The sequence below is a fragment of the Salvelinus sp. IW2-2015 genome, linkage group LG22 (assembly GCF_002910315.2).
Source record: "Salvelinus sp. IW2-2015 linkage group LG22, ASM291031v2, whole genome shotgun sequence".
Classification (NCBI taxonomy): Eukaryota; Metazoa; Chordata; class Actinopteri; order Salmoniformes; family Salmonidae; genus Salvelinus; species Salvelinus sp. IW2-2015.
Window position 1 is genome coordinate 6,016,582 of NC_036862.1, and position 25,657 is coordinate 6,042,238.

At 43.3% G+C, this 25,657-nt stretch overlaps 4 protein-coding genes across 5 annotated transcripts in view; 1 reads left to right on the forward strand and 3 right to left on the reverse strand.

The window, feature by feature from the left end:
• LOC111949708 (uncharacterized) overlaps positions 1–25,657 on the forward strand; it is a 387,379-nt gene that overhangs the window by 89,247 nt on the left and 272,475 nt on the right. The gene's annotated exons all lie outside the window — the stretch shown is intronic.
• mrpl28 (mitochondrial ribosomal protein L28) lies at positions 5,859–7,893 on the reverse strand. Of its 2 annotated transcripts, none has more exons than XM_023967240.2 (6): positions 7,798–7,893; positions 7,159–7,473; positions 6,899–7,051; positions 6,628–6,762; positions 6,330–6,416; positions 5,859–6,177 (listed from the first exon to the last, which is right to left on the reverse strand). In XM_023967240.2, exons 2-6 carry the CDS (start codon positions 7,444–7,446, stop codon positions 6,082–6,084), a joined length of 759 nt encoding a protein of 252 aa, XP_023823008.1. In that variant the 5' UTR covers positions 7,447–7,473; positions 7,798–7,893; the 3' UTR covers positions 5,859–6,081. The 2 variants fall into 2 exon arrangements, with proteins under 2 accessions (XP_023823008.1, XP_023823007.1); XM_023967239.2 differs by having other exon boundaries at positions 6,330–6,419.
• On the reverse strand, positions 13,503–17,856 carry LOC139022782 (uncharacterized; the record flags this gene model as incomplete). Its single annotated transcript, XM_070433981.1, has 3 exons — positions 13,503–15,443; positions 15,548–16,004; positions 17,433–17,856. Coding segments are annotated over 3 exons (1,200 nt in total), but the record flags the coding sequence as incomplete, so codon positions are not given.
• Positions 17,881–25,657, reverse strand: part of LOC139022765 (uncharacterized) — an 8,187-nt gene continuing 410 nt past the window's right edge. Inside the window, exon 2 of the mRNA XM_070433902.1 lies at positions 17,881–18,782. Within this exon, the coding sequence (XP_070290003.1) occupies positions 17,881–18,777 (897 nt within the window). The 5' untranslated portion in view covers positions 18,778–18,782. The remainder of the gene's footprint in view (positions 18,783–25,657) is intronic.

Genomic DNA, 25,657 nt, shown 5'->3' on the forward strand with positions numbered 1-25,657 from the left:
TTTGCACTCCATTTTAGCAGACTCTCTACTGCCTCCTAGTGGTTTCGGACAGGGTTGGAGAGTAAATTATTACATATAATCCATTAAATGTAATCTGATTACAAACAACTAACTGTAATCTGTCAGGTTATCAGAAAAAAATATTGTAATCAGATTACATATACTTTTTAAAAACATTCTGTTTTTAAAAACATTCTTACATTCTTACATTCTGATAGGATGTTTGCGAAAAAAATACATTGACGCCTTTCTTTTTTTCTCAATGACATTCAATTCAGCATTGAAAAAAGGCCCAACTTTGTTCCACCAGAGCAAGTCTGACCACAAGTCAAAGACCACTATGATGGACCCTTTTTGTCTTCTTCTCATGCCTCTTAAAGGGAAAGTAATCCAAAAGTAACTGAAAGTAATCAGATTACGTTACTGAGTTTAGGTAATCCAAAAGTGATGTAACTGATTACAATTTTGGACAGGTAACTAGTCAAACAGATTACATTTATAAATACCTTACCCAACCCTGGTTTGGGATCACTGAATGTTGATGGCCCTACACAGTGGGACTTAGCAGCTGTACTTTATCATGGGCCACATGACCACAACCAGTCACAAAGGCTGCATCTACACAGGTTGCCCAATTATTGCCAATTGAACGATCTGATTGTTTAAAAGAGCAAATAGTGGCAAAAAATCAGATTCGGGCTGCCTGCATAAATGCATTCTATGGTGTTGTTGTGGTTTAGAGATGGCCTACATAGATGTTTCTCTGGGGGATTCAAGGGGATTTTGGCCTGGTAGGCTGACTGGCTGATCGTTGTGTGGAAAGAATTATCAAACAAGATGCTATCTTCTGAATTTAGCTGATAGTGTTATCACCCCCTGAACCACAATGGTTACAATAGGGGAAAAGTGTGAATGCAAAATGACTCAACTTTCATAATGAACAGTCCCTCTAAAACATGAATACAAAACATTAGGAACACCTTCCTAATATAGATTCTTTTTTGCCTTCAGAACAGCCTCAACTTATCGGGGAATGGACTCTGCAAGGTGTCGAAAGCATTCCACAGAGATGCTGGCCCATTTTCACTCCAATGCTTCCCACAGTTGTGCCAAGTTGGCTGTATGTCCTTTGGGTGGTGGACCATTCTTGATGCACACATGAAGGTGTTGAGTGTGAAAAACCCAGCATTGTTGCAGTTCTTGACACAAACCAGTGTACCTGGAACCTACTACCATACCCCGTTCAAAGGCACTTAAATATTTTGTCTTCCCCATTCACCCTCTGAATGGCACACACACAAACCATGTCTCAATTGTCTCAAGGCTTAAAAATCCTTCTTTAACCTGTCACCTCCCCTTCATCTACACCGATTGAAGTGGATTTAACAAGTGACGTCATAGCTTTCACCTGGATTCACCTGGTCAGTCTATGTCATGGAAAGAGCAGGTGTCCTTAGTGTTTTGTATACTCAGTGTATGTCATCTCCTGTTGACTGTTTGATTTCAATGTATTATAGGTCTATCAAGTAAAACTAGAAATCTATAAACCTCCCCACCGACCCACTTGTCAGTCAATGACATAATGGAAACACGTACACTACCGTTCAAAAGTTTGGGGTCACTTAGAAATGTCCTTGTTTTTGAAAGAAAAGCAACATTCTTTGTCCATTAAATTAACATAAAATTGATCAGAAATACAGTGTAGACATTGTTAATGTTGTAGATGACTATTGTAGCTGGAAACGGCAGATTTTTTAGGGAATATCTACATAGGTGTACAGAGGCCCATTATCAGCAACCATCACTCCTGTGTTACAATGGCACATTGTGTTAGCTAATCCAAGTTTATCATTTTAAAAGGCTAATTGATCATTAGAAAACCCTTTCACAATTATGTTAGCACAGATAAAAACTGTTGTTCTGATTAAAGAAGCAATAAAACTGGCCTTCTTTAGACTAGTTGTGTATCTGGAGCATCAGTATTTGTGGGTTTGATTACAGGCTAAAAACGGACAGAAACAAATAACTTTCTTCTGAAACTCGCCAGTCTTTTCTTGTTCTGAGAAATGAAGGCTATTCCGCGAGAAATTGTCAAGAAACTGAAGACCTCATACAACGCTGTGTACTACTCCCTTCACAGAACAGCACAAACTAGCTCTAAGCAGAATATAAAGAGGAGTGGGAGGCCCCGGTGCACAACTGAGCAAGAGAACAAGTACATTAGTTTCTAGTTTGAGAAACAGACGCCTCACAAGTCCTCAACTGGCAGCTTCATTAAATAGTACCCGCAAAACACCAGTCTCAACATCAACAGTGAAGAGGCGACTCCGGGATGCTGGCCTTTTAGGCAGAGTTGCAAAGATGGTTGCTGATAATGGGCCACTGTACGCCTATGTAGATATTCCATAAAAAATCTGCCGTTTCCAGCTACAATAGTCATTTACATCATTAACAATGCCTACACTGTGTTTCTGATCAATTTGATGTTATTTTAAATGGACAAAAAAAAGTGCTTTTCTTATTTATTTTTTTGTGAAATTTCTAAGTGACCCCAAACTTTTGAACAGTAGTGTATGCATATAATCATAAGAGAAGGGAACAAAGCACTCTTCTCACATCTCGTCAAGTTCAAAGTAGTTGAGAAGCTCTCAAGTCACAATGACCAGGTCATGTCACATGTCCATATTCAAATCTATAGTATACTACACTGTCATTCCATTCACTATCTTTACAATAAAATCTAATAACTCAAGACACTGACCACACAGCAGAGGCATATTCCCTGAACGATGATCCACACATAGTATATTTCACTGTTTACTGCTTAGTTTGCATACTGTGCATTCCCATCGTAGACTCTGCCTGTGTAATGGCATAAAGTATGGGCCTATGGGGAAAACGAGTGCCATCATACATTAGATTTACAGTAAGGGTAATTTAAGTCTTTGGCATACAACATCGCCTATCCTTATAAGGTGAGGATGAACCTGTAGACAGGTAATTGTTGAGAACTCCTAGTTTGTTGCTAGGTTACTACACCCACAGGAGTCCCCTAACTAACAGGGACTCCCCGCCCTACAAGTGTCTTAACCACACACCATTTTGTAATGGAAACAGTTACAGCGGACATGTGCAGGCACACTGAAGGAGTCGAAAGCGAAAGCCACAAAATAAACTGTGTTTACTGAAAAGCCAAGCAGCTTATGGTTCCATATAAGGGAATTCATAGACAAGGGTGTATGTGGTCTATCTGCCATTTAAGTGAGTTAAGGGGTGTGTGGTATAAGTCCATCTGGCCTTATAGTCCTTGTAATCTCCCAAAAAGCACAGACAGACAGAGAGTGGGACATAACACAGCAGGGTTATATACAAATTGTAATAAGAAAAATGAGCTTATTAGTTTAAGACTCAATTACTGTAGGCTATTGCCTGTTGTGTTTAGATGAATGCCATGATGATGACATGTGGCCTCATTTATCAACCGTGAGTACATTTCATACTAAAATCTGGCATAGGTGGAGATTGTAGGAGTTGCGTGCTCAACAAATGATTGGGATTTATCAAACTGTCGCATGGAACATACAGTGCCTTCAGAAAGTATTCATACCTCTTGACTTATTCCACATTTTGTTATGTTACAGCCTGAATTCAAAATGGAAAGGCTTGAAAATTGCTGTTCACCACTGCTCCCCATCTAACTTAAGAGTTTGAGAAAATCTGTACCGACCCTTCTGGACAAATCAGTTGAAATTACACATATCACCGGCACATGACAATCATATCAGATCTGACCCATGACGCGTGATATTACTTAGAATTTTGGATACGACCCTTCTGGACAATTCAGTTAAAATTACACATACTTATGGCCCTTGATAATCACATCAGATCCGACCAAGATGCGTGACATTACTTAGAAATCTGGATCCGCTCACGTCCCAGATCGGGTCTCAGGTATTCGGTAAGAGCCACACTACACTGAACAAAAATATAAATGCAACATGCAACAATTTCAAAGATTTTACTGAGTTACAGTTCATGTAAGGAAATCAGTCAAATAAATTCATTAGGCTCTAATCTATTCACATGACTGGGAATACAGATATGCTTCTGTTGGTCACAGATATCTTGAAAAAGGGTAGGGGCATAGAGTTGATCAGGCTTTTGATTGTGGAATGTTGTCCCACTCCTCTCCAATGTCTTTGTGAAGTCGCTGGATATTGGTGGGAACTGGAACACGCTGATCCAGAACATCCCAAACATGCTCAATGGGTGAAATGTCGGGTAAGTATGCAGTCCATGGAAGAACTGGTACATTTTCAGCTTCCAGGAATTGTGTACAGATCCTTGCAACATGGATCTCATGCTGAAACATGAGGTGATGGCGGCGGATGAATTGGCACAACAATGGGCCTAAGGATCTCGTCACAGTATCTCTGTGCATTCAAATTGCCATGGATAAAATACAATTGTGTTCGTTGTCCGTAGCTTATGCCTGCCCATACAATAACCCCACCGCCAGCTGTCTGCCGGTACAGTTGAAACTGGGATTCTTCTCCAGTGTGCCAGTGGCGATCGAAGGTGAGCATTTGCCCACTGAAGTTRTCTACGAYGCTGAACTGCAGTCAGGTCAAGACCCTGGTGAGGACGATGAGCACACAAATGAGATTCCGTGAGATGGTTTCTGATAGTTTGTGCAGAAATTCTTCGCTTGTGCAAACCCAGTTTCATCAGCTGTCCGGGTGACTGGTCTCAGACGATCCCACAGGTGAAGAAGCCAGATGGGGAGCTCCAGGGCTGGAGTGCTTACGAGTGGTCTGCGGTTGTGAAGCCGGTTGGACGTACTGCCAAATTCTCTAAAATGGCTTATGGTAGAGAAATGAATATTCAATTTATTCAATTATCTGGCAACAGCTCTGGTGGACATTCCTGCAGTCAGCATGCCAATTGCACACTCCCTCAAAACTTGAAACATCTGGGGCATTGTGTTGTGTGATAAAACTGCACATTTTAGTGGCATTTTATTGTCCCCAGCACAAGGTGCACCTGTGTAATGGTGTTTAATCAGCTTTTTGATATGCCTCACTTGTCAGGTGGATGGATTATTTTGGCAAAGGAGAAATGCTCACTAAAAGGGATGTAAACAAATTTGAGCACAAAATTAAAGAAATAAGCTTTTTGTACGTATGGAAAATGTCCACTTAATATATCAAAGGGATGCAAAAGGCACTCTTTTCGTGGAACTACCTATTTGTTGTGTAGCAGGAACAAACCAGTCATGGCTGAAAAGGAAAGACATGTCCTGCAATATGATGATTTAGGCCTAGGCTATAAAAAAATAAAAGCAAAAGAAACATATTAGGATTCATGCTGCTATCTGACCTCCTAATGTATCCGTTTTACAATTAGACCTACATGTTTTTATTAGCCTACCAWTATTATAATACACATGAATCAAACACCTCCACTTCCTCCAAAATAACAATATTTGCTTGCAATACAATTGTTCAACCACTAGAAAATGTGAATGCGCATGGGGAAATGGAATACCTAGTCAGTTGCACAGCAATGCATTCAACCAAAATGTGTCTTCTGCATATTGTATGAACTGTACCTGCGATACGCACACTTTCCAATTAAGTTCAACATTTATCAATACCAACCTTTGCGGAAAAACTGCCACAAGCAAGGTTTAGAGTATTTTTTGTGCGCAAGCAACTCTGATAAATGAGGCTCCTGGCTGTCTTCTATGTTCTTAAATTCTGATACTGAAAAACTGATAAACACCTCCATCTAGAGGACAAACTGGAGCATGACAGTCTAGACTAGGCATCAAATTGTCAATAAAAACAGATCAAGAAATTTGAATATTTTATTCCTCAGACAAATGATATATCACTGATCAAGGAAAGTCTCACTATCAAACAGAGGAATGTGGAATATTTACATTGTAACAACCCAGATGGAGATATATCCAAATTAGCTGCTGAAAAATAGAACTAGAATTAATAAGTGTGTTTCAATGGGACCAAGTGTCACTGTCAACAGGAAGTGACCTCAGTGCTCCTCAGAAAATGACCCTTACTTCTTCTCCACCAGCTGTGGTTCAGAGAGTTTCTGGATGGCCAGCTCCTTCACCAGGTTCTCCACACAGCTCTTGAACAGAGGCTCCGGCTCCTGGGACACAAAACAATAAGAGTCCAGTGAGAGAGAGTATGGGACAGAGTGGATAAAATCTAAAAATGTGTCGATGTCGACCGTGTATGTTTACCCTGGCAGGGTGATCACTGAGTGACACCTGTTCTTATTGACTGAAACGATGCAGTTACCTTGTGCTCCAGTTGTCTCATTTTCTCCACGGCCTCATCCACACTCAGGCCAACCCACTCAGCCTCCTCTGCAGGGATCTCAAACTGCTGCTGGGGGCAAGGGAAGAGGGGGCGAGGACAGAACGAGAGGGAGAGATAATGTAATGAGATCTTTTAACCATCTACAAACTTTGTGCAGCACTTTCACGGACTTTATGAACTGCTGCTTCATCTCCTATAGCAACTCGATGAACGCTCAAGACAAAAAAAAGTGTGTTGATACTTCAAACCGTCATGGTCCAAAACATAACGAACCCACTTTGTACTTGGTGTAGATCTTCTCCCTCTTGGCAGGGTCCTCTGGGTAGAGCTGGGTGTCTTTAAAGGCCAGCCTCAAGAGCATGGCCCGCCTCAGGTCCATTCCTAGCTTGGAGTTCAGGTCCTCCTTTGGTGTCTGGAAGAGAATCAATCAAGTCACTGGATGATGAAACCCATGCTAAGTGTCATCTTCTCAAAACACTGCATGTTGGGAGAATGTACATATGTGCACACACTATAGCTAAAGATGACAACATGCAGCCTCCTCTCACCCTCAGGATGTAGAAGTCAAAGCCGTAGGCGGCATCAATGAGGTCTAGGGCGCGAGCCGTTACGGTGATGGTGAACTTGTGGTTGAGGATCTCACTGTACAACTCTCTGGTGAACAGCTGTGGCTTCCAGACTCTTTCCAGCCTGGTGGAGAGCTGAAGAGAGAGACAATGTTAGGATACATGCTCAGATATAGAATAAAGTGTGTATGTGAATACAGGGAACAAAACAAATGTTAATTATTGCCCTGCATAGTACTCACTTTGTCATTGTTGGCATATCTGAAGCCTGATATCCACCCCTCGCCTCCCCATAGGCCATCATGGGACTCTGGGGGGTAGTAGATGGGGATGGGGACGTCTTGTACCCGCTCCTTGTGCCCTGTTTTGGGGTTGGCCCTGTACTTGACTCCCAGGGCCTTCCAGTGGACCGGGGTGGGCTGCGTGTTCTCCTCCAGAGAGCGGAGGTAGTGTTTGGGGAGGCGGGCATAGATCCCCTGCTTCAGTTTCATGGCTTCCCAGATTTTTGGGGGGTACTTGTGGAGAGGCATGGTCACTGAGCTGGTGTTGACACACGCCTAGTTGGGGAAAAATACAAATATCATAGGGCAAAGATTAGTCTTATTTACAGTTCCTTTCTTATTTCGTTAAAGGAATATCGTTGCATTTAAATGTGCTTGTGTTAAACTCATTGTTAGACAACAGCAAGGTAAGGTCGATGTAGCTAGCTAATTTAGCTATCTATGTTGCTGCTGGATTGTCCGGCAGTCAACGGCGAACAATAACGCACGTTGGGATCACTAAACTAGCTAGCTAGATAGGACAGCAATGAAGCCATTTATAATATAATTCCAAAATTGTTGCCAAATACTTGTTTCTACTCAGCTCAAATAGCAATTTACCTTTGAATTGGATAAGCGACAAATTACACCATCAGATTAAGYTTATTTCTCTCCACGTTACTTCATTACCAAGGACATGCACACATTTCCGTAAAAGATGGTTCCGCCCACTCTAACAAGAACATTGATTGGTTAAGAAAAAATACGTTGAAGTGGTGATTGGTTTATCGGGCTTGCCAGTCATTATGTACATCCGGTCTGGTTCGTTGAAGGATGCATACAATGTGGGCCGCGGCGCGCGCAGCACCTGACTTTTGATTGACCGGTCATCTCATTTTAGTCATTTAGCAGAAGCAGTCAAGTGCTTTGCTCAAGGGTCGGGGATTCGAACCCACGGCCTTTCAGTAACTGGCCGAACGCTCTAATGTAACCGCTAGGCTACTTTTCATCATCAATACCAAACTGTATTAGAAAGCATGACTCAAATGTATCAGAAAGCATGACTATGTTAAGTTGAAATAAAACCTTCCAACAAAAGCAGACATGAACTATCATCCACTGTAGCCATTTAATTTCAAGAGCATTATTACAAACGGATTTTGTTGTTGCGTAGAATTCTCTATTAGCGAATTGCGACGAATATTATAGGTAGGGGATCAAAGTCGACACATTTTCGCCCTCAGAAATTACGCCCGAAAGGTGGAATTGAGCCACTCTGCCGTTAAGCAGCGGTTAGTAAATGCCCGGATGAGCTTCGGTGGTCGGAGGTGTGGTTTGAAGCCTGCACCGCCGAACACCGAAGCTCATCCGGGCATTTACTAGAGAGTTTCCAATGACAATTTATACCTGACAGTGTACATAAGTGTTTCAGTCTCGGTGACCAAATTTTGTGGCAAAAGCAACCATGCTATTTTGTATAAGGTATGTAAACATTTGCTCCATTGAAAATAACAAGCGTTTTATTGACTCTATAATGAAAGAAATACAAATATTAACGAAATTTGTTGTTAAAGGAGGGCTTTTCGAAATAATGCAAAATAGCTCCGATTTTATTGGCTGGTGGATAACAAAAGAGGTGGAGTTTCTATAGTCTGTATCCAGGGTCACCGACAAATAATGTCTGATCCCTGGCTCTGACCCAACTCCCCAAGGGTGTCTCATGTGTGAAATAGGACCAATGTAAGCACCCACCTAATTATTTTACTTTATTATCTCTGTAGAGAGGTATCTTAGGCAAAATACTGTAAATGTAGGCCTATTTACTGCATGTGATTGGCAGGACACTGAAGGTAGAATTGCCCATCATAAAGAGAAATTATGACAAAATGCACGAGTGGTTGCAGCAGTCTAAGGCACTGCATCTCAGTGTTAGAGGTGTCACTACAGTCCCTGGAATCCAGGCTGTATCACATCCGGCTGTGATTGGGAGTCCCATACGGCGCCGCACAATTGGCCAAGTGTCGTCCAGGTTTGGCCGGGGTAGGCCGTCATTGCAAATAAGAATTTGTTCTTAACTGACTTGCTTAGTTAAATAAAGGTTACATTTTAATAAAATAAAAAATACAAATACATTAGGCTATGTAATCAGTGTCTCTAACGTAGGAAGAACATGACTTTGGTTTTCTCATTTGTGGGTTCATTCATTTCAGACATGTTTTGCGCACAAAGGAAGCAGAAAGTCTTTGGTTAAAATAATTTTATTCCAGCGCTTTTGGTGAAGATAGGTACACAACCTTATAAAAGCAATCCATGAAATATTTCAGGATCACACATGTACTGTATATTTGTATATACTAAAACAGGGGTTCAAAAACTGTTTTGGCCCACCACCACCCCATTTTGATATCTGAAAATTCTTGTGACCACAACAATGTGAAAGAAATGATGTAGCCTAATTAACCAATTTTTACTATTTTTTACTCTTTTTACTCAGTCAATTGAAAAACATTTAAACATTATTTCTGATTGTCTTCTCAACTCACCATCACATACTTTTTAATGTGGGGCTATGTTAGTCAATTGCAATTTAGTCTGACATACGGTCTCTTATCTCACCACCACCAATAAGATGGGTATGTTGCGTTGGAGCATCTTATGGCGTGTTCAAACCTACTGGGAACTCGGAACTGGGAATTAAGAAATACATCTCTGACTTCCAACTTCAGCGCATTCAAAACAACTGGGAATTCTGAAAAAAAACGAGCTCCGACTGGGGAAAATCGTTTTCAACGTCATCCAACTCTGAAATCTAACTATACTAACTTTCCAAGTTGGAATTGAGAGTTGGATGACGTTCAAAATGATTCAATATGTATTTTCCCAGTCGGAGCTCGTTTTTTCAGAGTTCCCAGTTGTCTTGAACTCACTGAAGTCTGTTCCCAGTTCCAACCTCCAGTTGTTTTGAACGCGGCAGAAGTAATGCTGGATTGACAGCATGGCCAATGTATTCAAATTTTTCTGGCCCATGGTGTTGAATGCTGCGGTATATCTCCAAGTTCTGTGCTCAGCTCTTTTGCCGCCAGTTGCTCTCGGTGTATCATATGGCAGAGGGAAACACATTTATAAATAGAGTGCAGAAGCCTGCCCACTGTCCCGCCATAGATGGTGCCCCAACTGTGCAAAAGCCCACCATACAGTAAAATCCCCAGGGAAGCCAAGCCAGAAAATAATGCCATATTACAACCTAGTAATTGGTTTAGCCACAGAAAAAGGTAGCAACCTTCCCGCTAGCCATGTTTGGCTGAGATAATGAGTGGGCTGGACATGTCGAAAGATGAGTTTGGATTGGTCTGCTATATAGCGCGCTTCTGTCTATTTGAACTGGTCAGTATGTGAAGGTAATCCTGTCTAATCCGTCTTTTAAAAAATATATATCTCGTAGTAGAACTGCATAAGTGTTGCTCTCCACTTTTCTGGAGAACAGTTTTTAAATCAGTGGAATTAGAGTATGATAGCTAAGGAGATGGAGAAAACACCTGTCTCTGGATTACATCTTCAAACTAATGGCAACCATGGCATCCGTGACAGGGAGAAGCGTCCATCCATGATGTAAAAGGTAAGATAGTCTAGCTAGCTACATCTTCAGATATTACATGTTTCTAATTTTGACAGAATGTTACGTGTATGATCTTATTATTCGTATCTCAGAGCCATTTGCTTTGCTAATTATAGCCTAATGTTATCTAGCTAACATTGAACCTGGTTGGTTAGCTACCTGCAGATTCATGCAGGGTAGTAACGTCATGAGTTGGGATTATGGTTCATTGTTTAGCTAGCTAGCTACAAGACTCCACTATGCAAGTAACCATTTCAATAGAATATCACTGCGACAACTGTTGATAGACGTAGCTGGTAAATTAACTCTGGCTATCTACTCTGATGTCAGAGCACTCTCGTCTGAGTGTGCCAGAGAGCAGAATAACTGACAAATTTACGAACACAACACCCATTGAATATGGCCGGTGTCAGTAAACGTTGGCAATTTAAAATAAAATTGTTGCCAGAAGCACAGTTGCAGTCACCAATGCTCTGGATAACTTAAAAACAGCCTAACCAGCTCTGCTAGGGCGAGTAAAATGGTTAGTGAGCTGTTCTCTCATTTGTGTCTGGAAGTAGCTAGCAAGCTTGCCAACGTTAACCAGTTAGCTTGGGTGCTTGACTGCTGTTGTTAGGGCAGAACGCTCGGATCAACCCTTAAAGAGATGGGTGGGGCTAAAGCTTAAGAGGGTGTGAACGATGCTGAATGGGTGTAGACAAAGAATAGCTCTCCAGTAGGTACCAAAACATTCAAAGGCCATTTTCTCAAAAGTGAGTTTACAAGTTGATCAATTTTCAAAGCAGAATTACTTTCCAATTGTTCCTCAAATGCAGTGTATGATACACAATTTTGTAGTTCTGTGTCTCTGCTTTAATCCAATGTAAAAAACACAATTTCAAATTTTGCTACATAAAAACTAATCAAGGCGGTCGGTCACAATATGTTTGACTTTCAGTCTCACTTACAGTACTCAGCTAGCAAATGCAGCTAGCTAGTTTAGCCTACTCAAACACCTTGCTCAAACAGAAGGATGCTATGTTAGCTAGCTTGCTATGACTATACAACACAACACTGGAACTCTTCCAACTCAAGGTAAGCTTTTGGTTTGACAAATTTATTGCCACCGGGGCCTGCCTGTGTAAGTGCTAAACTGCATACTAACTGTACACTATAATATTACTGCATGATTGTAGCGGCTTTACTAACGCATTAGTTCTATTAGCTATGTTGACTATGATGTTACTTTAGCAAATATGGTGACAACAATGTAAGCTGTGTGTAGCAGTTATGATATGGTTTGGCTTGGAAAGGTTTTTTCGCCTGGTCACATATAGCTGATGTGTTGTACATTGAAGTCCACAAGCAAAGGGACGAGGTGAGAAGAGCGCATAGATGCGAGAAGGAATACAGCCTGCTTGCTATGAAAGTGAACTGTGTTTACGTGTGATCAGGGGTGTATTCATTCTGCCGATTCTTTTGAAATATACACTGCTCAAAAAAATAAAGGGAACACTTAAACAACACAATGTAACTCCAAGTCAATCACACTTCTGTGAAATCAAACTGTCCACTTAGGAAGCAACACTGATTGACAATAAATTTCACATGCTGTTGTGCAAATGGATAGCAAAAGGTGGAAATTATAGGCAATTAGCAAGACACCCCCAAAAAAGGAGTGATTCTGCAGGTGGTGACCACAGACCACTTCTCAGTTCCTATGCTTCCTGGCTGATGTTTTGGTCACTTTTGAATGCTGGCGGTGCTCTCACTCTAGTGGTAGCATGAGACGGAGTCTACAACCACACAAGTGGCTCAGGTAGTGCAGTTCATCCAGATGGCACATCAATGCGAGCTGTGGCAAAAAGGTTTGCTGTGTCTGTCAGCGTAGTGTCCAGAGCATGGAGGCGCTACCAGGAGACAGGCCAGTACATCAGGAGACGTGGAGGAGGCGTAGGAGGGCAACAACCCAGCAGCAGGACCGCTACTCCGCCTTTGTGCAAGGAGGTGCACTGCCAGCGCCTGCAAAATGACCTCCAGCAGGCCACAAATGTGCAACCCCCACCTGTGGACGTCGGGCCCTCATACCACCCTCATGGAGTCTGTTTCTGACCGTTTGAGCAGACACATGCACATTTGTGGCCTGCTGGAGGTCATTTTGCAGGGTCTGGCAGTGCACCCTTGCACAAAGGCGGAGGTAGCGTCCTGCTGCTGGGTTGTTGCCCTCCTACGGCCTCCTCCACGTCTCCTGATGTACTGGCCTGTCTCCTGGTAGTGCCTCCATTCTCTGGACACTACGCTGACAGACACAGCAAACCTTTTTGCCACAGCTCGCATTGATGTGCCATCCTGGATGAACTGCACTACCTGAGCCACTTGTGTGGGTTGTAGACTCCGTCTCATGCTACCACTAGAGTGAGGGCACCGCCAACATTCAAAAGTGACAAAACATCACCAGGAAGCATAGGACTGAGAAGTGGTCTGTGGTCACCACCTGCAGAATCACTCCTTTTTTGGGGGTGTCTTGCTAATTGCCTATAATTTCCACCTTTTGTCTATTCCATTTGCACAACAGCATGTGAAATTTATTGTCAATCAGTGTTGCTTCCTAAGTGGCAGTTTGATTTCACAGAAGTGTGATTGACTTGGAGTTACATTGTGTTGTTTAAGTGTTCCCTTTATTTTTTTGAGCAATGTATTTCTTGAACGGAAAGCAAACAAAACGGGGTTAAATATACTTGAATTTGTCCAATAGAAACTCTTGTTTGCAACTGTTGGACTAATGATTACATCCTATGGTAGTATTAACCATGSATGAGGCATGCGAAATCAATACAGACCAATGTCAAGCTTGGATTCACCACGCCAAAAGGTTTTCCCACAGTGCATGAACAATGAGGACATTCACTGTGATGTGGATGATAATTTATGGCTAAATGCTCAAGACAGGCTTGATGCAAATGAATGTGTGCTAAACGTTATGTTTTATTTTCATTCATTTAATTTGTTTCATTTAATTTCTTACATTTGATTACAGATAGTACACCTATGTTGGTATTATATATATTTTTCTTTTTTTTGCATGAATGATTGTAGAGGATGTCTTCATTGATCACACCTTTGATTACACATTGGATAGATACTGTATTACGGAAATGATAGATTTTCTGTCAATTTCGTTGGGTAATGTAAGTGTATTGCCTAATGTGAAAACGGTGTAATCTACTGTAATTTACAGTACTGTAGCATATTMCTKTCAGCACTTCTAAGGGCGATTTGAAACATGTATCTTGCATTGTTATTGGATTAGCTGGTAGTTAAAATGACTACATTGAAAAGATATCATTATGTTGTGTTCGGTGATTAACTCGTTACATTTCCTAAGCGATAAAAAAAAACGAACAGTACTTAAAGCTGTGTGTGTGTATGTCTGTGAGTGTGTGCAAGTGTTAAACTTCAAGAACATTGATCACAGGGAGTACTTAAACATACTTAAAGGCCTACTTAAACATTGGGAGCATTAATAGCTAGCTGTATGCTTCCGTGACTTTTGTTGTTTATGGTGAAAATACCAGAAACACTTTCTGATGGAGATAATGTTGTGTTTCCGTCCCTTACAATCAATGCTTGTAACTCAATGCGCTGTCTTTTAAATATATATWTTTTTCTTTAGGGCCAAATATGAGCAAAATCTAAAATTGAGATGAATCACGATTAACTAATGCCATTAACTCGATKAATTACTGTGATCGTTTGACAGCACCTAAACGTTCAATGTACACAAAATGTGAATGATAAGACATAAAATATATCATCATTGCGCAATAATTGGAAGTGAAAATATGCTTGAAATGGCATTATTGAATAAATTCTTCATTGGGTGAGTGACTTGGCTTACAATCTACTGTGTCTTTGGTATGGCACCGTGTTAATACAATGAAATACAATACCAGCATAATGATGTAGTACATGCATAGATTATACATTATATACAGTAAACATACAGGCACTTTCTGAGTACCCATAGGAATGATGTTAATTATCCCACCCCATCCCAAAACACACACAGAAGCATGATGACTACTGTGATTTCTACTCTTTACCTGAGAGCCTAATTCTTACATTAGGCTATCTAGCACTCTCAAAATACCTCAATGACATGGGGACGAAGTCTTTCAGAATATTCTGACAATAATAATATATTATATTAATTCCCCAGGCTGCATCTTAATTTCCCAAAGTGGTTTACTCCCCTTCAGTCCTCTACATCTCACATCACATTCATATGAAGGAAAGAAGGCAAGGAGCCCACTCTTCATTACTGAGATACATCCTAGGGCAAAGGTCCTTCCCTCAAAGAAAGGCGTTCTCTATGATCAGCACGTGAGGCTCCTCAGTTTCCCCAGCAGGGGGTGCCAGTGGCTCTGCAGACCCTTCCTCCAGAGGAGCACAGCACATCTTCCCAGCACAGCCCTTCCCACAGGCCAGGCTGCAGGTCAGGTGTGAGGGCAGTGGGGGAATCTCCCTATGGATGATGGTGGGTGTGGTGCTGTTGTTTCCCAGGTTGCCGTTGGCTGTGGGAGTGGAGAGGAGGAACTCTGGTTGTACGGTGCAGCAGCTCACACCTACACTCTGTAGCACCTTGGTGACCCCAGACATCAGATCACCACACCTGTGGGAATAGATGCATACTGAGGTAAMTGTATTACGGACCTTCCAACACCATCTCCCCAACATCAACATTCATTGTTTTGTACTACAAAAACAGATAAAAACCTGTGTATCTGGAACCCAGCGTGGCAGTGGACATGTACAGACGCCACCAGGCAGCTCTCTGTCAGCTGCCACACGTGGAGGTCGTGCACCGCCTGCACCCCTGGCACACTGGCGATCCGCCGGCCCAGATCAGACACACACACCTGGGGCGGGACGGCCTGGAGCAGCAGCCAACCGTAGCGGCACACCTGGGGCAGAGCGGTGGCCAGCAGCACCATCACAGCCACCATGGAGAAACCAGGGTCCAGGTAGATGAAGGGGCCACAGGCCCCAGAGCCATGCAGGCAGTCTGGGCCCAGGAGTAGCAGGGTAAGCCCGTTGGTGAGGGCCAGGATGGAGCCCAGCAGTGCCTGGGTGAGGGTGATGAGGGATGGGAGAAAGGCGGGAAGTTGGACCCTGAGCCTTGTGGGGCTTTCTGACTTTAGGGCTGAGGCTGTGGTGGGGTCTGTCTGATTATCTGAAAAGACAGGATAAAAAGGGGGTAAGGCAGGAAGAACTGGACAAAACTGAAATAATTAGTCTGTCTGCCACCCATTAAATGGCTTAAAATTATTAGCATAAAAAAAAAAAAAAAAAAAAATACCATCTGTTTCACTTAAAGAGATTTCACTTTTGTATACACAGTATTCAGTAGTTCTGAAAGTAGTGTTCACGAGCCAAAAATGTGCAGATATGTGCTCTCTCTGTTGTGCTCCTGTGCATGTGCATCATGTGCATCTTGCTAGCTGTCACTCATATGGCAAAAGCTCATTGGTTGAACTCGAATTAGTGGGGGGCTGGCCCAGGTGGGGGAGAATGGTGCAGCACAGCTTCCAGATAAAAAGTTACTTTCAAACTAGGGATTTTGTGCCTAATTGAGGTAAAACAGTCATTCTGCTCATAGATTATGCATTTATGAACTACATATTGATACTTCCAGCCCACTACTAAAAAATACTTAGCCAAAGTTCTGGACCATGTCTCTAAAGTCAAAAGGTTTGACAGCAATGCCATAAAATTAAAGTCAGTTGGGAACAGGTCTTTGATGTCCCAATACCCTGGCATCGGATCTATGAACTGATATGTAAAACAACAATTGACACACATTGTCTGACCGGTGCAGCCTCGAGGAAACATAATCAATAGAACATATTCTAGCACTGTCCATCGGTGGCTGGCTTTTGGAGTCAGGTCCAGGAATGATTATGTCATAATATCAGGGTTCAGATGGACCAAAATATTGTTGGGGGATCTGAAAAATCACAATCAGTCAATGGGTAATACCATTGTAGTCTTGAGTAAAGAATTTATTTTATAGGGCAATATCGGTAGCAATGTTACAAATAGGGAGGTCCGGGACCCTCGTAAGACGYCACAGTAAAACGGAGGGATGTATTGCAAAAGGAAATAGCAAAATGGTCATATACTTGGAAAGATGGGTTAATCTGTGAACATCAGTGGGTTGGAGTTCAAATCAGAATTAATGGTGGATTGGCCGCTGTGATTGAATATCCAGCATTTGCAGAAAGAGGAAATTAGGGACATACAAGTATGTATAATCATTTAACTACATGCACCGTACATGAGTGAAAATAGCTGTAAGTAGCAGTACAAGTATTGTTGCATGTTAGTATACTCCAATCAGGGGAGGAGTGTGGGGTTAAATAAAACCATAATAAAAGGGGATTAGAAATGATGCAAACAATTAAATTGATAGAACCCAAATTCTATCTGCAATATTAAAGCTGATCTACACCCTAGTTCTCCTTTTGATTTGTTGTTAAATTCCAGACTAGGACAGATAAGACCACAAAATGCAGCATCCTCCCCAAGCATAGGAATGACTCATCCACCAAATACCAAAATGTACTGTGAAGGCCAAAGACAGGAAGATAACATTTCTCACCTCTGTGTCCCACACACTTAGACACCTCAGAGTTGGGGTACGTTGGATGACAGCCACTGGCCTCTGGATGTGGGAAGTTGTTTGGTGTCTCTGAAGTTCTGCAGTCTGCAGGGAGTGTGTGCGACGCGTCTGCAGGGAGTGTGTGCGAGTCTGCAGGGAGTGTGTGTGCTCCATGGCAGTGGTCTGAAAGGGGACCCTGAGGGGCCAAGGTATGGAGTGGGGATGTCTGGGTTGGGTGCTGAGAGTCTCTGTCAGGGTTCAGGACACTGGAGGTCCCAGGGTTACAGAGTACAAGTGTTCCATCTTGGAAGGCACCATCCAGAGATGTAGTGAGGTTACKGAGGTCATTCTCTCCCCCCACTCCAGTGCTGTCTTTGGTCTGGACCTTGGCCTTGACTGTGGTGTGTTGGAATGAAAAACAAACAGACGTTCATTGCTTATATTCTAGTTAACCTACTAGAATAATGCAGAACTTGTACACAATTCCCTCCCACACTGACATTAATAATAAAAGCAAAGAATGCACTGTGCCTTTTCTATTCACACCAAGGACAGAGCTMTCCTCCCCCTCCCAGGCAGCTCTAGTCTTGGTCCCAAGCCAGCTGCCCCAGCTGAGCCCCAGCACCAGGAGGTTGTARAGCAGGCTGACAGCCCCCATCACTGTGGCCAAAAGAGGGCGCAGTATAGGGTGGGGCTGCAGGGTGTGGCTGAGGATATCCAGAGAGACAGAGACACACAAGGCAGCCAGCAGGAGAGCTGAGATCAGAGCCCCCAGGGGCTGGACCCTCGCTTCGCTGTAGGACAGGCCACACAGGGAGGCCTGAGGGGGGAGGCGTCGGGGAAAAGGGTTGGCTGGAATAGACAGGGTGGGATGGGGATAAGAGGTTAGCTGGTTGGACTCAGAGTGGTCAGGGGAGAAACAATGGGTGGTTGTAGGGGTGAGAGGTTTGGAGGGAAACTGGGAAGTGGTGGTGAGGACAGGGGTTGAGAGGGGAGGAGAGGGACAGGAAGCTGAGCTGGAGGGGATGGGGGAGACACAGGAGGTGGTTAGGGCATATGGGGGAGATTTGACAGGTGACTGAGTGGGGGTGGAGGTGATGGAGGTGATGGAGGTGGAGAGAGGGGAGGCAGGTGGCGGTTTTGGGGGGCCTCTGCCCAGGGTAGGAGGAGCAAGAGGAAGAGCCATGTGCATGAGGATGAAGAGGGTGTGGAAGACGTCCACCATGGTGATTAGGGAGTTACAGAGGCGGCTGACAACAATCTCACACAGCAGGAGCAGGAAGGTCAGGACCAGCATGCATCTGTGCAGGGCACTGCCGTGKGGGAGCCCCAACCTGCTTGCCATCTCACCTGTCAGAGGATACAGACACATGAAAAAAGTAACATTTCATGCTTAATATTGATGGAGCAGCCCATCAGATGCAATAATTGTATAGCATTTTCTATCAATGTTTACTGCTGCAGAGGTTATTTGGTTACCCAAAGTACAACATACACTCTTAAAAAATGGGTTCCAAAAGAGTTATTCGGCTGTCCCCATAGGAGATCCCTTTTGGCTTCCAAAAAAGGTTCTCCATATCTCCTATGGGGACAGCCGAATAACTCTTTTAGGTTCTAGATAGCGCCCTTTTATCTAAGACTGTACTGATAGAAACAAAGTTACAAATTAGGCAAATCCTGTAACCTTTAGTTGTAGCTAATCTGCCCAGTGCTATAAATTGACAAATTTGATTTGAAATGTTTCAAAGGAGCTTTAGCACTTCTCTTGTACAGTGGAATGTGTTACCAGCCTAGCTGATCCTAAAAAGTCATATAGGAATTAGTTTCACAGCATGAATAACCTGCTTGGAGCGCGCGCACACACACACACACACACACACACACACACACAGGCACCGCCACATTCAAAAGTGACCAAAACATCAGCCAGGAAGCATAGGAACTGAGAGTGGTCTGTGGTCACCACCTGCAGAATCACTCCTTTTTTGGGGGTGTCTTGCTAATTGCCTATAATTTCCACCTTTTGTCTATTCCATTTGCACAACAGCATGTGAAATTTATTGTCAATCAGTGTTGCTTCTAAGTGGACAGTTTGATTTCACAGAAGTGTGATTGACTTGGAGTTACATTGTGTTGTTTAAGTGTTCCCTTTATTTTTTGAGCAATGTATTTCTTGAACGGAGCAACAAAACGGGGTTAAATATACTTGAATTTGTCCAATAGAAACTCTTGTTTGCAACTGTTGGACTAATGATTAACATCCTATGGTAGTATTACCATGCATGAGGCATGCGAAATCAATACAGACCATGTCAAGCTTGGATTCACCACGCCAAAAGGTTTCCCACAGTGCATGACAATGAGGACATTCACTGTGATGTGGATGATAATTTATGGCTAAATGCTCAAGACAGGCTTGATGCAAATGAATGTGTGCTAAACGTTATGTTTTATTTTCATTCATTTAATTTGTTTCATTTAATTTCTTACATTTGATTACAGATAGTACACCTATGTTGGTATTATATATATTTTTCTTTTTTTTGCATGAATGATTGTAGAGGATGTCTTTCATTGATCACACCTTTGATTACACATTGGATAGATACTGTATTACGGAAATGATAGATTTTCCGTCAATTTCGTTGGGTAATGTAAGTGTATTGCCTAATGTGAAAACGGTGTAATCTACTGTAATTTCCAGTACTGTAGCATATTACTGTCAGCACTTCTAAGGGCGATTTGAAACATGTATCTTGCATTGTTATTGTTAGCTGGTAGTTAAAATGACTACATTGAAAAGATATCATTATTGTTGTGTTCGGTGATAACTCGTTACATTTCCTAAGCGATAAAAAAAACGAACAGTACTTAAAGCTGTGTGGTGTGTATGTCTGTGAGTGTGTGCAAGTGTTAAACTTCAAGAACATTGATCACAGGGAGTACTTAAACATACTTAAAGGCCTACTTAACATTGGGAGCATTAATAGCTAGCTGTATGCTTCGTGACTTTTGTTGTTTATGGTGAAAATACCAGAAACACTTTCTGATGGAGATAATGTTGTGTTTCGTCCCTTCAATCAATGCTTGTAACTCAATGCGCTGTCTTTTAATTATATATTTTTCTTTAGGGCCAAATATGAGCAAAATCTAAAATTGAGATGAATCCAGATTAACTAATGCCATTAACTCGATGAATTACTGTGATCGTTTGACAGCACCTAAACGTTCAATGTACACAAAATGTGAATGATAAGACATAAAATATATCATCATTGCGCAATAATTGGAAGTGAAAATATGCTTGAAATGGCATTATTGAATAATTCTTCATTGGGTGAGTGACTTGGCTTACAATCTACTGTGTCTTTGGTATGGCACCGTGTTAATACAATGAAATAAAATACCAGCATAATGATGTAGTACATGCATAGTTATACATTATATACAGTAAACACTACAGGCACTTTCTGAGTACCCATAGGAATGATGTTAATTTATCCCACCCCATCCCAAAACACACACAGAAGCATGATGACTACTGGATTTCTACTCTTTACCTGAGAGCCTAATTCTTACATTAGGCTATCTAGCACTCTCAATACCTCAATGACCATGGGGACGAAGTCTTTCAGAATATTCTGACAATAATAATATATTATATTAATTCCCCAGGCTGCATCTTAATTTCCCAAAGTGGTTTACTCCCCTTCAGTCCTCTACATCTCACATCACATTCATATGAAGGAAAGAAGGCAAGGAGCCCATCTTCATTACTGAGATACATCCTAGGGCAAAGGTCCTTCCCTCAAAGAAAGGCGTTCTCTATGATCAGCACGTGAGGCTCCTCAGTTTCCCCAGCAGGGGTGCCAGTGGCTCTGCAGACCCTTCCTCCAGAGGAGCACAGCACATCTTCCCAGCACAGCCCTTCCCACAGGCCAGGTGCAGGTCAGGTGTGAGGCAGTGGGGGAATCTCCCTATGGATGATGGTGGGTGTGGTGCTGTTGTTTCCCAGGTGGCCGTTGGCTGTGGGAGTGGAGAGGAGGAACTCTGGTTGTACGGTGCAGCAGCTCACACCTACACTCTGTAGCACCTTGGTGACCCCAGACATCAGATCACCACACCTGTGGGAATAGATGCATACTGAGGTAAATGTATTACGGACCTTCCAACACCATCTCCCCAACATCAACATTCATTGTTTTGTACTACAAAAACAGATAAAAACCTGTGTATCTGGAACCAGCGTGGCAGTGGACATGTACAGACGCCACCAGGCAGCTCTCTGTCAGCTGCCACACGTGGAGGTCGTGCACCGCCTGCACCCCTGGCACACTGGCGATCCGCCGGCCCAGATCAGCACACACACCTGGGGCGGGACGGCCTGGAGCAGCAGCCAACCGTAGCGACACACTGGGCAGAGCGGTGGCCAGCAGCACCATCACAGCCACCATGGAGAACCAGGGTCCAGGTAGATGAAGGGGCCACAGGCCCAGAGCCATGCAGGCAGTCTGGGCCCAGGAGTAGCAGGGTAAGCCGTTGGTGAGGGCCAGGATGGAGCCCAGCAGTGCTGGGTGAGGGTGATGAGGATGGGAGAAAGGCGGGAAGTTGGACCCTGAGCCTTGTGGGGCTTTCTGACTTTAGGGCTGGGCTGTGGTGGGGTCTGTCTGATTATCTGAAAAGACAGGATAAAAAGGGGGTAAGGCAGGAAGAACTGGACAAAACTGAATAATTAGTCTGTCTGCCACCCATTAAATGGCTTAAAATTATTAGCATAAAAAAAAAAAAAAAAAAAAATACCATCTGTTTCACTTAAAGAGATTTCACTTTGTATACACAGTATTCAGTAGTCTGAAAGTAGTGTTCACGAGCCAAAAATGTGGCAATATGTGCTCTCTCTGTTGTGCTCCTGTGCATGTGCATCATGTGCATCTTGCTAGCTGTCACTCATATGGCAAAGCTCATTGGTTGAACTCGAATTAGTGGGGGGCTGGCCCAGGTGGGGGAGAATGGTGGCAGCACAGCTTCCAGATAAAAAGTTACTTTCAAACTAGGGATTTTGTCCTAATTGAGGTAAAACAGTCATTCTGCTCATAGATTAGCATTTATGAACTACCATATTGATACTTCCAGCCCACTACTAAAAAATACTTAGCCAAAGTTCTGGACATGTCTCTAAAGTCAAAAGGTTTGACAGCAATGCCATAAAATTAAAGTCAGTTGGGAACAGGTCTTTGATGTCCCAATACCTGGCATCGGATCTATGAACTGATATGTAAACAACAATTGACACACATTGTCTGACCGGTGCAGCCTCGAGGAAACATAATCAATAGAACATATTCTAGCACTGTCCATCGGTGGCTGGCTTTTGGAGTCAGGTCCAGGAAGATTTGTCATAATATCAGGGTTCAGATGGACCAAAATATTGTTGGGGATCTGAAAAAATCACAATCAGTCAATGGTAATACCATTGTAGTCTTGAGTAAAGAATTTATTTATAGGGCAATAATCGGTAGCAATGTTACAAATAGGGAGGTCCGGGACCCTCGTAAGACGCCACAGTAAAACGGAGGGATGTATTGCAAAAGGAAATAGCAAAAATGGTCATATACTTGGAAAGATGGGTTAATCTGTGAACATCAGTGGTTGGAGTTCAAATCAGAATTAATGGTGGATTGGCCGCTGTGATTGAATATCCAGCATTTGCAGAAAGAGGAAATTAGGGACATACAAAGTATGTATAATCATTTAACTACATGCACCGTACATGAGTGAAAATAGCTGTAAGTAGCAGTACCAAGTATTGTTGCATGTTAGTATACTCCAATCAGGGGAGGAGTGTGGGGTTAATAAAACCATAATAAAAGGGGATTAGAAATGATGCAAACAATTAAATTTGATAGAACCCAAATTCTATCTGCAATATTAAAGCTGATCTACACCCTAGTTCTCCTTTTGATTTGTTGTTAAATTCAGCTAGGACAGATAAGACCACAAAATGCAGCATCCTCCCCAAGCATAGGAATGACTCATCCACCAAATACCAAAATGTACTGTGAAGGCCAAAGACAGGAAGATACATTTCTCACCTCTGTGTCCCACACACTTAGACACCTCAGAGTTGGGTCGTTGGATGACAGCCACTGGCCTCTGGATGTGGGAAGTTGTTTGGTGTCTCTGAAGTTCTGCAGTCTGCAGGGAGTGTGTGCGACGCGTCTGCAGGGAGTGTGTGCGAGTCTGCAGGGAGTGTGTGTGCTCCATGGCAGTGGTCTGAAAGGGGACCCTGAGGGGCCAAGGTATGGAGTGGGGATGTCTGGGTTGGGTGCTGAGAGTCTCTGTCAGGGTTCAGGACACTGGAGGTCCCAGGGTTACAGAGTACAAGTGTTCCATCTTGGAAGGCACCATCCAGAGATGTAGTGAGGTTACGGAGGTCATTCTCTCCCCCACTCCAGTGCTGTCTTTGGTCTGGACCTTGGCTTGACTGTGGTGTGTTGGAATGAAAAACAAACAGACGTTCATTGCTTATATTCTAGTAACCTACTAGATAATGCAGAACTTGTACACAATTCCCTCCACACTGACATTAATAATAAAAGCAAAGAATGCACGTGCGCTTTTCTATTCACACCAAGGACAGAGCTTCCTCCCCCTCCCAGGCAGCTCTAGTCTTGGCTCCAAGCCAGCTGCCCAGCTGAGCCCCAGCACCAGGAGGTTGTAAGCAGGCTGACGCCCCCATCACTGTGGCCAAAAGAGGGCGCAGTATAGGGTGGGGCTGCAGGGTGTGGCTGAGGATATCCAGAGAGACAGAGACCACACAAGGCAGCCAGCAGGAGAGCTGAGATCAGAGCCCCAGGGGCTGGACCCTCGCTTCGCTGTAGGACAGGCCACACAGGGAGGCCTGAGGGGGGAGGCGTCGGGGAAAAGGGTTGGCTGGATAGACAGGGTGGGATGGGGATAAGAGGTTAGCTGGTTGGACTCAGAGTGGTCAGGGGAGAAACAATGGGTGGTTGTAGGGGTGAGAGGTTTGGAGGGAAACTGGGAAGTGGTGGTGAGGACAGGGGTTGAGAGGGGAGGGAGGGACAGGAAGCTGAGCTGGAGGGATGGGGGAGACACAGGAGGTGGTTAGGGCATATGGGGGAGATTTGACAGGTGACTGAGTGGGGGTGGAGGTGATGGAGGTGATGGAGGTGGAGAGAGGGGAGGCAGGTGGCGGTTTGGGGGGCCTCTGCCCAGGGTAGGAGGAGCAAGAGGAAGAGCCATGTGCATGAGGATGAAGAGGGTGTGGAAGACGTCCAATGGTGATTAGGGAGTTACAGAGGCGGCTGACAACAATCTCACACAGCAGGAGCAGGAAGGTCAGGACCAGCATGCATCTGTGCAGGGCACGGCCGTGGGGAGCCCCAACCTGCTTGCCATCTCACCTGTCAGAGGATACAGACACATGAAAAAGTAACATTTCATGCTTAATATTGATGGAGCAGCCCATCAGATGCAATATTGTATAGCATTTTCTATCAATGTTTACTGCTGCAGAGGTTATTTGGTTACCCAAAGTACAACATACACTCTTAAAAAATGGGTTCCAAAAGAGTTATTCGGCTGTCCCATAGGAGATCCCTTTTGGCTTCCAAAAAAGGTTCTCCATATCTCCTATGGGGACAGCCGAATACTTCTTTTAGGTTCTAGATAGCGCCCTTTTATCTAAGACTGTACTGATAGAAACAAAGTTACAAATTAGGCAAATCCTGTAACCTTTAGTTGTAGCTAATCTGCCCAGTGCTATAAATGAAATTTGATAAATTTAATTGATTCTGAAATGGTATATGTGAAGTTTTATCAATAGTGAAGCCAGATGAATAACTGCTTGACGTCTCTCTTGCTACGAACGAGGGGAAAAGTGTACCAAGCCTAGCTGATCCTAAAAAGTCATATAGGAATTAGTATTCACAGCATGAATAACCCTGCTTAAGCGAGCCGCGCGCACACCACAACCAACACACACCAACACACACACACACACACACACACACACACACACCCACACACACAACAAACAACCAACACACAACACACACACAACACACACACACACAAACCAACACAACACCAACACACACACACACTACACACACACACGCACTAAACACAATACCACAACACGTACACACACACGACACAACATCCACCACAACAGAACTACACACACAGACACAAGGCACACA